Source organism: Clarias gariepinus, chromosome 14, assembly GCF_024256425.1.
Source record: "Clarias gariepinus isolate MV-2021 ecotype Netherlands chromosome 14, CGAR_prim_01v2, whole genome shotgun sequence".
In the NCBI taxonomy this organism is placed as follows: Eukaryota; Metazoa; Chordata; class Actinopteri; order Siluriformes; family Clariidae; genus Clarias; species Clarias gariepinus.
Window position 1 is genome coordinate 9,659,101 of NC_071113.1, and position 12,838 is coordinate 9,671,938.

The 12,838-nt window shown below is 37.1% G+C and overlaps 1 protein-coding gene across 1 annotated transcript in view; it reads right to left on the reverse strand.

The window, feature by feature from the left end:
- ank3b (ankyrin 3b) overlaps positions 1-3,076 on the reverse strand; it is a 179,088-nt gene extending 176,012 nt beyond the window's left edge. The window contains exon 1 of the mRNA XM_053511287.1: positions 2,800-3,076. Coding sequence (XP_053367262.1) covers positions 2,800-2,847 — 48 coding nt within the window. The 5' untranslated portion in view covers positions 2,848-3,076. The remainder of the gene's footprint in view (positions 1-2,799) is intronic.
- Between the last annotated feature and the right edge of the window lie 9,762 nt (positions 3,077-12,838).

Genomic DNA, 12,838 nt, shown 5'->3' on the forward strand with positions numbered 1-12,838 from the left:
TTAAATACAGGAGATTTCAAATTTATAAAATAACACGTATGGCATTTGGAAATTAAGTAATAACAACAACAATCAGTTGTTATTTTGAGGCATGAAGGACAGCTTTTCTGGAATAGTTCTTGCAAGAACAGTATTGTCAAGTGCATTTCCAAAACCGTTAAGCACCATGATGAGACCGGGTGTGATTAAGACGTTCCCAGGAAAACAAGTCCAAAACTTACCTCTGCACATTGCTACTACAAATTTATTAAAACTGGATCTTAGCTGTAGAACATAGTGGTTATATGAACTTACAGTAAACTCATACTTAATCTTTCTTACTTAGTTACTTAGTTACACTGTAATTACTGAATTATTTAACCTAGGTGTTTTACAACATTAGCTACAGTCCACTAATCTGATTGGTCACACAACATTCCAAGAGTGCTCATGTTTAGTATAACCGCTCTGGGACGTTTCACTCTGTGTATCACTCCACTCAACTTTACGATCTCCACATAAAATATCGCTTCCTAGTTAGTCACCACTACTAAAGTAGTAGCATGGAAAATAATCAATTTACAGAACACATGTTTGTACCTAAAATATGTAGTTTACAGTATGCAAAGATTGTGCAGAATAACAGAACACAGCTATGAGAGTTAAAAATCCCCTTATTTCTCTATATAATCCATTACACCATTATTTCTCTATATAATCCTACACTAATGCTCTTATCCCAGCATTTTACTAGTGCTTGGATACCATCAAGGTAGATTTATGTTTGAAATGCTGGCTTTCCAGGAAGTCCTTCAACAGAATGCACATCCTGAAACTGATCCTGATGGGAAGTATGAAATTGTGCTTTGTTCTGGAAAAATAGAATCCTTTTAGTGATAAGGCCAATCCAGGTGAGGAAAGGCCCACTAAAGGAGTTCCTGGGAGGTGAGCGTTTAATGACATGACCAGACACACGAATACCTCAAATTCCAAAAAAAGATATTTCGAAGCAATGGCTCAGACGAGGACAGGTAATAAAAAAGTTAGAAAAAAAGTTAGAAACCCTAAATAAAGCCATGCTAAATTGCAACCCTAATCATTCATTGCTATTTAACTGTGACATTACACTGACATCTGAGATGACAGACATTGTTGGGAAAGACGTATCACTCAGCTGCTGTGTGTTTTACAGTACTCCAGAACAAACCATTCTTCATGGACAGAAAAGGCCCATTGTGGTGAGTTAATTCCCACCACGGCACGTCTAGTGACATCACGTAAGAGCTTGGCCCAAGATGGGGGAAGCCATGTCTTTTCACCACAAAGGGAGTCACCAGCTGAGGCTGTCAAACCATAGAAGCTCTCCCAGTTACTACGCAAATACACACAGTGTGCATATCAACTTGTAAATGATTCATTTGTGTGTCTCCAGAGGTGACCTGGCACACATCTGACAATCATAACTGCAATCCATTTAGAACTTCCAAGCGGGAAATCTTTGGCTTTGTACAGTATGAGGTTAGGAGAGGCAAAGGTTATGAGAGCCATAACTGCACATGAACAAAAAAAAGTTTCTGGGAACGAGGTAAAGTAGGTGGGAGAGGTAAGTAGGCATTTATCAGATATGTCAGAGAGACATATACACTCACACACACTTACACACACACACACACACACACACACGCACATACTCTTTCCTTTTAAGTGGCTTGCCATAGATGGGCTGGAAACACAGTCAGGCGAGCTCCAGCCTCCAAAGTGTCAGACCGATACACTGTACCCAGATACACACACACACACATACACACAAAAAAAAAGAAAAATCCCCAGCTTAGGAGACGGGGCATTTCCATGAGCCGCTCTTTTTAATAAAATCTGCGTATTTCTGCATGCTCCCTTCAGCAGTTTGCACACACAATAAATCAACCATTAACTATTAATGACATGAGAGCAACCAGTGGTAATGCTACAAGGGCAAGTTTTAGTTACACCAAACATCTGCCTGTCATTTCGAAGAATTCCTATGAAATCAATCACTGGAGGTTTACACTATAATTTGTCATTTTTGGTTGTTGTTTTTTTTTTCCAATTTACAATGCTGAGCGATTCTATTCATGCAATCATGCTAAACTAAAGCATACCTTATGGATCGTTAATTATGAATATGCATTCAATGGAATCTGATTCGACGAACATTGAATGAATGTCAAACCTAATGAAAATGCAATAGAGGTTAAAGGATATATCACATTAAACATGTACGGAATTACATTTCTTAACTTTATATAACTTCATACCTTATCTAGCCTACTATCTTTATTGCAGTCGGGTAATAATTAACAGGCTAGTCGTTACTGAATAATATAAGTCAAAAATAATCGGTAGGTTTAGGGATGTCATGTGTGTGTTTATTAAAAAAATAACATACCCATGTTTGATTATGACACATAATTGACAGTACAGGTCAGGGAAATGCAGAAATGAAAGCAAAACAAGAATGCAAAACAAAGATTAATTGTATAAAGTATAAATATTGGTCGAGGAGTGTTATTATATAGAAGTGTAATTATTTGTTATGAAAAGCAATGCACACACACACACACACACACACACCTACAAGGAAATTCAAGCTGTGCTGTACCTTGCAAGACTGAGGTTTAAAAATAATAATAATAATAATAATAATAATAATAAAAATAATAATAATAAATAAGCTTAAATTTACACCACTTTATATCCACTGCATACAATGAATGAATCAACCAGTTAATCAATAAAGAAGCAGGTAGACAGAAGGAGTGGAAGCCCTCGCGCGCTCACCTGTACGCCGTTGAGTTCACCTGCGCTGCCGGAAGCCATGTTGGACATGTTGCAGTGACTCAGGACAGGCTCGCGCGGATCTGACGCTGCACTAGAAACTTCTCGTTAATCCATCGACTTTAAAAAAAAAGAGAAACGGAGACTTTCGACAGCATGTGATACCGAGCCGGGCGGAGGGTCACAAAAGTGAACAGCGCTTGAAGTAGTTAGAAGTTAGCAGAGAGCCGTGTGTAAGTTAAACGCAGGTAGGCTGGAAGTGTGTGTGTGTGTGTGTGTGAGTGAGACAGTGGAAGGGGAAGTGTGCAGCGCGCGACGGTGGGCGCGGCGCTGCCGCCTCTGCTGCTCAAAACAAACAGCCACACGTCCATGAGGAAAAGTACACAGTCACGGAGGGGTGGATAGTGCTGAATGGACACGGACACACACACACACTACACTGCTGAATAGACTTATATTATTCTTTGTACACCTGAACATACTGTATGTACTTTACATATAGTACACCTAGCAGTATAAATCTATATTACTAGATATAACTATACACTACATACTGGTTGAATGAGCATCCACAATTCTGAATGTGCACTGTGGTGTAGTGGTTAGTCGTCCCGAGTCCGGATTCGATTCCCGGCCAGGCTCGAATCCCGTCTCTGTATGCATGGAGTTAGCATGTTCTCCCCGTGCTTGATGGGTCTTCTCCGGGTACCCCGGTTTCCTCCCACAGTCCAAAGACATGCATGTTCACAAATTGCCCGTAGTGTGTGAATGAGTGGCTGAATGTCTGTGCCAGGTGTGAGCTCAGTGGTTAAGGCATTGGACTACGGTTCGGAAGATCCCAGGTTCAAACCCCACAACCACTGTTGGGCCCTTGAGCAAGGCCCTTAACCCTCAACTGCTCAGATGTGTAATGAGATAAAAATGTAAGTCTGCCAAATGCCCAAATGTAAATGTAAATGTTCGTGCCCTGCAATAGATTAGCACCCTGTCCAGGGTGTACCCCGCCTCATGCCCTAACCCTCCTGGGATAGGCTCCAGGCCCCTGCGACCTTGAATACAGAATAAAGCGTTATAGATGATGAGTGAGCGAGTGAGTGACAAACATGTACTGTATACCTGGAGTACTAAATGTAAATCTACAATGCCAAATGTACACCTCCAGTACTGAATGTGCATATACAGTGCTTAACGTATGCCTGCATTGCAGAATGTACTGTATGTCTGCCGCTTAAAAGTTTGGGATCACTTTATTGGTTTGTTTTTTTTACTTTAGTGATTTGTTTTCTACATTCTACAATAATACTGATTGCAAAACCATGAAATAACACATATGAAGTCAGCTGTTTTTGGAATAGTTTGTGCAAGAACAGTATTGTCAAGTGCGTTTGCAAAACCCATCAAGCACCATGATGAAACTGGCTCTCATGAAGACCTTCCCAGGAAGGCAAGACCAAAAGGTACCTCTGCTGCAGAGGAGAAGTTAATTTAGAGTTACCAGCCTCAAAAATCACCAATTGACAAACAGCACCTCTGATTAGAGCCGTTATGAAGGCTTTACAGATCATGATTTGCAGATACATCTTAACGTTAACTGTTCAAAACAGATTATTTCATAATTTGGATGCCTTTAACATTGCATTACAATGTAGAAATAAATAAAAATCAGGAACGGCCATGGAGTTAGAAAGTGACCCCAAACGTTTGAGCGGCAGTGTTCATGTACAAACGTAAATGTTTACCTGGAGTACTAAGTGCACATCTTCAATGCTGAATGTACACCTGCAGTACTAAATGTACTATATATCAACAGTGCTTAATTCACATCTGTGGGACTAAATTTACATGTACAGTATGTACAGTACAGAATTTACATGTAAAAATGTATGTACAGTATACCTGCAGTACTGAATGAATATTTACAATGTTGAATATACACCCGCAATACCAAATGTGTGTCTACAGTGCTTAATGTATACCTGCATTACAGAATTTACTGTATGTCTGCAGTGCTTAATTCAAACCTGCAGTACTGAATTTACATGTCTAGTACAGAATTTACATCTGCAGTACTGAATGTGCATCTACAATGCTGAATGTACACCTACAGTACTGAACGTACGTCTACAGTGCTCAGTGTATATCTGCATTATGGAATGTATATCTACAGTGCTTAATTAATACCTACAGTGCTAAATTTACTGCTAAACTTACTGCTAAATGTACACCTGCATTTTAAAGTGTTTACTGTATGTTACCTAATGTATGTTACAGACATTTAGTAACAAATGAATATAATTTACCTTTTCAGTACTGACTTTATATGGACTGTACAGAATATACATGGACAATTGTAAATATACAGTATACCTGGAGTCCTCAATGTACATTTGCAATGCTGATTGTACACCTGCAGTACTGAATGTGCATCTACAGTCCTCAATGTACCTGGATAACGGAATGTATATCTACAGTGCTTAATCGACACCTGCAAGTACTGAATTTACCGTTACAGACATTAAGTAACAAATTAATTTAATTTACACCCTGCACTACTGAATTTACATGTACAGTACTAAATATAGATGTACAAATGTAAACATGGAGTACTGAATAAAATATTTTTTAAATGCTGAATGTACGTCTGGATTACAGAAAGTATATCTATAGTGCTTAATTTACATCTGCAGTACTTAATTTAAATGTACAGGACAGAATATACACTTAAAGTGTATCAGTATTCAGGAGTACTGAATGTACATATATAGTAGAGTGCTCAATGTACACCAGCAGGACTAAATGTGTGTACACAGTTCCACGGTTACCTGCATTACAGAATTTTCTATACATCTACAGTGTAATGCACATGCAATGCTGAAATCTACAATACTGAATGTACAGTACAAGTACACCTGAAATACTAAATCTATACCTGCAGTCTTGAACATGCATTTCTAATGCTGAATGTATACCTGCATTATATAATGTACTGAATATCTACAGTGCTTAATTTACACCTGCAATACCAAATGTACATGTACAGTGCAATATATACATATACAAACCTAAATGTACATTTCGAATTCTGAATATACATTTAAAATACTGCAGTGATGAAAGTTTCTATACGTAACTAAATGTTTTAGACATTCTTCAGTCTTTCATGTTAAACTAGAGTACTGAATCTATAACTGCAGTACTAAATTAACATAGGCAGTACATCAACATTTCAAATTGTACACTTGTAGTACTAAATCTAAACATGCATGTGCATGCAGTACCTAATGTACATGTGCTGAATTTAAATCTACAGTGCTAAATTTACATCTGCATTACTGAATGGACAAATGCATGTGTCCACTTTCAGTACTAAACCTATACAAGAACTGAATGTGTTCACAAAGTACTGAATGTAAACCTACAAAGTACTAGATGTAACCTACTGTGATGAATCTACACCCACAGTAATAAATGCATACCTACAGTACAGTAAAGTACTGAAGGTCTATCTACACTGGTGAATGTACAGACAGCATTGGATTTATACATTCATCAGATTGCTAGGACAATAATTAGTGGGCAGAGACAATATATCCTTAGATATGATAGCCTTATCCTTAAAACAGGCTGACTAGCACATCAGGATTATCCATCATGACCATTTGGACAGATTTTTCAGCTTAAAAGCAGCTTAGAATAAAATGACACAAACTGAGTGTGACTCAGATGAAAAGCTGATTAACTTGTAAGGTTTTCCTTAACAGGTCAAGAATATAAGGCGATATAAGGGAGTTGCTGGAGATTGTGTGCAACTATGGAAATCAGATTCTATAATGTGAAAGTCAATTTACTCCTGTTAAAGACAAATGACATTATAATAGATTGTTATAATCAGAGGGTTTATCAAGATTATGACTTAAAAGTTTCAACCTATTTCATGAATAAAATGATCAAAAAAACGATAATCAATAATGCTTAATGTGTATGGAAACGTTGTTGTTGTCATCCATTTACTGTGTGTGTGTGTGTGTGTGTGTGTGTGTGTTATAATTAATATATATAATATGTATATGTGTGGGGTATCTTAGTGGTTAAGGCGTTGGACTACTGACCGGATGGTCCCAGGGTCAAAGTTCACTGTTGGGCCTTTGAGCAAGGCCCTTAATCCTCAATGGCTCAGATGCATACAAATGTTAGTCACTCCGGATGTGGACGTCTGCCAAATGCTGTAAACATAAATGTAGACCTGTTTCTTACTCCTTCAATACTAAACAACCAACATGAAAGTAAGTTAAATATTGAACAATTTGACAAAACGTACACAAATGTGAGGCAGATTAATTTGTTGTTGTATGTTGTTTGATTTAAACTTTAATAGGGCAAATTAGTTTACTGTTGTGTTTTATGCCATGTGGAATTACCAAAATCATCAAACCAGCTCGACCCCGTCATTACCACTAGAGGGCGACATTGTTGTATAAGTAACTAAAGCTTTTTTTAAATACAGTATATACATTATTCTTTCTACCCTGTTGTATGAAAAGTTGAGTGCTGTTATCAAATAAATCATAAATAAGTCACATTATAATTACATGATTACAACATTAAATACTTATTTTAAAGAATAAATAATTAATTAAATATATTTATTGTTCATTTGAACAGATGTTAAATTACCCTTGTATTTAATTATTTAATCTCAATATTCATTTATTTCATGCTGAGGCCTTGGTGCAGGCCATGAAATAATAAAATCTGTCAGCATCATCCATCATAACCAGTGGAAAGAAATCCATCCTATTTATAACTAGTGGGTTATTCAAGGTGGGTCGATAATGACAACTGAAATGTGCTGTGGTGTTTAAGTCTGACCTATACCTCATTAAAGCTTCATTTTTGTTCCAGCAGACGCTTTGTGGTTAGGTGGGATAAATTGTGGTTCTTTTAACCTAAGGGTCATGTTATGCAGTGAATGATTAAGAGCATGTGATTGATTGAATATTATAATTGTTAGCATTGACAAGTGACAAGTGTCTTGATGCATTAATAATTCACATTTAAATTATAACACTGAAATACAGTAGACTTTAATCATGGTTTAAAACATTTGTATAAGTCTGACGTATGAGCTAACTGAAACACAATAGGTGCCTTATACAGAACTCAATGCTTCCTGCATCATGCTGTCAAAAGCCTTTCATGACATGCAGTCATAAACAATCCGCAACAACAATTAGTGCACAGCCTTGGATATTATATCTTTATCCTTCAAACATTCCCACTAGCACATCAGGATTATGTAACGCGGCCATTCGGACTGTTTTCCATCTGTTTACTCCTCAGATTCAGCACTTTAGATGTTTGTGTTGATTGGAGTGAAGATGCTATCGTGCCTGATCTGGACATGACATCTGTTATCATGTTACGCCCTTGACTGAGCTGTTGTTAAGCTGTTAAAGTGACACACAAGATGAGTTTGATGTCACCATATTGTTAGATACTGTAGGATACTTTTAAAGCCTGAAACCTGTAATGAAATTGAACTTTATTTGTTTTAAAATACAATCTTGTTTCAATTGATATACCATGCCAATTTTAGCTTTTAGCAATTTTTTTATTGTAGCTGCTTTATTAAAGTCCTGGACGCTACCCTATGGTGTTAGCTAAAGAAGCTGCCAAGCTGAGCTTTTTATTATGTCTGTCTATTTTTTCTCCTTTTTTGCCATGCTGCTAATTTTTAAATCATTCAAAGATCTCTGATCCTGATATGTTTAACTATCACTTACTAAATATTTGGCTCTTGTTTCTCTTTATATATTTTTTTCTTGTCAAATGCTAGAAAGTTCTCTGCTCCTCTGTTACATTCGTTCCATAGCAATATTGCTTAGATTGCATTCTGCCTCACTTCCTCACATGAGGAAGCCTATCATCAGGAGTACGTCATTGTGCAACACACTTGGATATTAACACTACAGGCACACTGCCAGTCAGTCTACACTGCATGTCTTTGGACTGCAGGAGGAAACCTGGAGGAAACCCACTAAGCACAAGGAGACATGCAAAGTCTGGAGAGGGGATTTGAACCCACAACAGTGTTAACCACTAAGACATCATGTTTCTTAATTATCTGTTTAAATTATAATAAATATTCAAATATCTGAAAACGTTGTATTTATACTGTGAATGCTTTGTAAAAAGTGGGGGAAGTGAGGCAGTGTAGGAGAAGGGAAGTGTTCTTAGCATAGGAACATGGTCTAATCACCATGCTATGAGTCTCGTAACAAATTAGTCATGATGCATCTTCTAAACTGCATTAACCAGAGGTCAGCAAAAAAAGACAGGCTGCATCTGCTTGACTGTGCGTGATGGATGGTTAGGTAATGCTTACTATTAAATCTTGAATACAGACAGGTTTGCGGTAATGTAACCCACCCTAGACAGCTTGGTGCCAGGCTTATGTACTCGGTTCCTTGAGCAGTATTTGTGCAGAACTTGGAATTATTTATTATAATTCAAATCAATTTTTTTCCATGCGCCAAAGTGCAATCATTTTACCATAATAGTGAATATGTATGAATGCAGCATGAAAGCGATGTGTGTATTGGCTTTACTGTGTGCTGTGCAAACTAGATTTGAACATCCAACAGTAATTATGTCAAAGGCTAATGAGTGATTAGCACACTCACCCACTAGGCCTGTCAGTCCATCAAGAGCTTTAAAGGATTAGCAGGATTCCTAACATCCCCAGACCTAGTTATCTTAAAAGGCTTCTAAATCAACGCTCAAGAAAGAAAGGAGAAGAACCGATCTGTCAAGTAACACATGCACGCAGCTGAAGGTGAACTTTGATTTGTTTATTCATTTTCAAGAGCTTCTTTATCCTAAACCAGGATGCATTAAATCTAGTGCAAATCCCAGGAACACCGGGAATGAGGCCACACTCACTAACACCAAAGGGGAATTGAGAGTCATTGATGCAACTTCTTATACTTTTAGGACCTGAACAAACCCCAACAAGTAAAAACATCTTGCATTGACTGCACCTGGTTTACATCTGAGCAGGAACTTGTCCTATTTTCTTTTACTTAAATACTTTGGTTTTTGATTTGAATAGGGTGCATTTGTAATACAATTGCGATGCAATTGTTATAGCAAGTCTAAAAACAACAACACAAAGATAGTTTCCATCTACTGAGCTAGAGAAACACTGCATACACAACTGTCACATTTTTCACTTCCAACCTCCACACTCTCATACGCAGGAAGACAGACCGAGATTTATGCCTGGCAGGTCAAGTGGCTCAGTAATCCTGTTTAGAGACTACAACCACTCTACACAGCTCTGGTTTGGCCTGAGAAAAACAAAGAGATTGGATTGAAGTTATAAATATGACTATACTACGTATTTCATTTATGATTCATAGAGTTCGCATGGCTTCCGGGCATTAAAAGGGCTTTGAAGTGGTTTACCAGCTGCACAGACTTGACTTCTTTCATATTTCCAGGCACGCTGTTCAAAACATTGAGAATCCCAGTTAACTGCAAACACAGAATTGCCTCAAATCCTTGTGTTTGAGTTGATTTATTTAGATGATTTTAATATGGGAAGGTTTAGGAACTCATTTCTTTGTTCAGAAACTTTGAACAGATTGCTTGATTTAAAATGTAATCAAGCTTATCCTTTAAACATGTATCTTTGTTTGGTTATGTTCAGTATTGCTTAATACTCCATGAAATATAAAATCTGTTACTAGGCTGGATAATGTAAAAAAAAAAAAAAATCTAAGAGATATATGTAGATAGTAACTGCGCAAGGAGTCACATGGCAAGTTTTTTAAGCTATTTAAAACTACATTTATCACTGATATCTCTTCTAACACCTGTTGTAATTCTAAGTTACTTTCAGCCATGTAGATGCTAACCCTGTACCGTAATTTCAGTAAATGCAAGACAACAGCTGAACTGAACTGATTACTCTAATAATTCCATTATTTTAGTGAAGAAATGTCTGCTCAGACTGATGTAGACTAAATTTGTCCAACCTGGCATATACTGTACACTTATTTAAATTTATTCACAAGAGTAAAAGGTTAGACATTTTTCATTTAGCAATATATTAATTATAACCAAAAATTAAATCATAAATCATAAACAATTAATTGCTTAAAATTCCACAGTTTACAGTGATGACAGTGATTTTTAGATGGCTAATGGCTTTGCTACTAGGTACAGTAGCATGTAGGCTTAGTGGTTATCACTGTCTCCTTGCACCTCTAGGGTCTGCAGTCGATTCCCAACCAGGTTGGATTCCCACCTCTGAGTGCACGGAGTTTGCATGTTCCCCCTGTGGTGGGGGGGAGAATACAGTACAGTACAGTGTTAAGACTCTTAGCCATGGTAAAAAATTTGAATGCTGCAAACTTTTTAAAGAAGGTTGTATGTCCGTGAATGGTTATCCCAGCCCACTGCAGTCGTTCCAGTGAACCTTCTGCAAGTGTAACACCTGATCTTTGAAAAACAACAGATAACTCGTCACTAACTTGTGAAAAAGACACAGCTGTCTGTGGGAAGTGTACAAACAAATATTCACAAGCACTACTTGCACATTTAAGTAACTCAGATGAGAGTTGACTGACACATCTCCTGTATAGTCCTGACCAGTTTGGCTAATGATAAAAAGTTCCTGGCAGGCCAGTGTTTCAAATGTGAATCAAACAGCCCGATCATGGTTCTGGAATACTGAGAAAACTTTCAAAATTGATGGAATCCAAACACTAAATCACTAGGATAAGTGCATTAGTGTAGCAGAGGATTATATAGAGAAATAAAGGTAGTATAAACTCTCATAACTGTGTTCTATTATTCTGAGACCTCTTGACTGTTTGACTTGAACTATACATTGTCCAGCTGATAAAACAGAGTTGCCCTTTCTTCAAATGGTGTAACTGTCAATTTTTGTAAGGAGTTATAATATTTATGTCCCCCTTATTGGCATAAATCCTAAAAAATTAAGGACCACACTAAAGAGCATTCATTTCTAAAACTATCACATAACAGTTATACTAAACTGTGCTGTACCTTTCTTTCTCACCTTCTTACCTGAAACGGTTACTCGAGAAGCTACATAAAGGTACAAGATCAGCCCTCAAGCTCCAATTATTATTCACAATAATTACTACAGGTATGCTTTATTCCCTTTACCATGTAAAAGTACACAAAGATGTTAATTTTCATTCCATTGAGAAAGAAAGGAACAAGGAACAAGGAAAAGAAATGTATGTTTACATTCTGAGCATGTACAATACTGATGTTAAAAGTGCTGTGTTTTTGACCAAAGCTGTAGCGGACAGGGGACGTGACAAGTAATTGTGTCCTGAGAACCAAACTAGTACATTGTACATGCCCTAATTGAGGCTGTTGCAGGCAATTACAAATCTGTGAAGTGGAAAATGCACACACAATATACAGTATATACACTACTGCTTAAAAATTTAGGATCATGTGCAAATTTCTTCATTTTTGTTTAAAGATTTATTTTATACATTTTACAACAATAGTGGGGATTTCAAAATTATGAAATAACATATAAGGAATTTGGTAATTGTGTATTATGTATTATTTTAAGACATGGACGTCAGCCTTTCTGGCACATTTCTCGCAAGAACAGTGGAAAGATGAAAAGGAGCGGACACAGTTAAACTCCTTAAGACCAAATCAGCATATATGCACAGCCGTCAGTCTCAATTTTATAAAAACATAGTTTTTCACACGTTTTGAAGTAGGGATATATGGGATGTGTTTGGTATGAGTGCAACTAAATTTACTTTTGTGCCACTACAGTAGGTGGACCACGTTATAGGAAACCACATTTATTACCTAGAGTTTGTAAATAAAAAAATTGTGAGACTACATATGATTATGTGTATTTCCTTTTTTTGTTTGATGACAGCAATCCAGGCAAAATAGAGTCCTAGCCTCTTAGTGGATTTGCCTACGTTGTTTAGTCTAAAATATTAATTTGGCAGGCTGGTGTTCCAAAACTGAA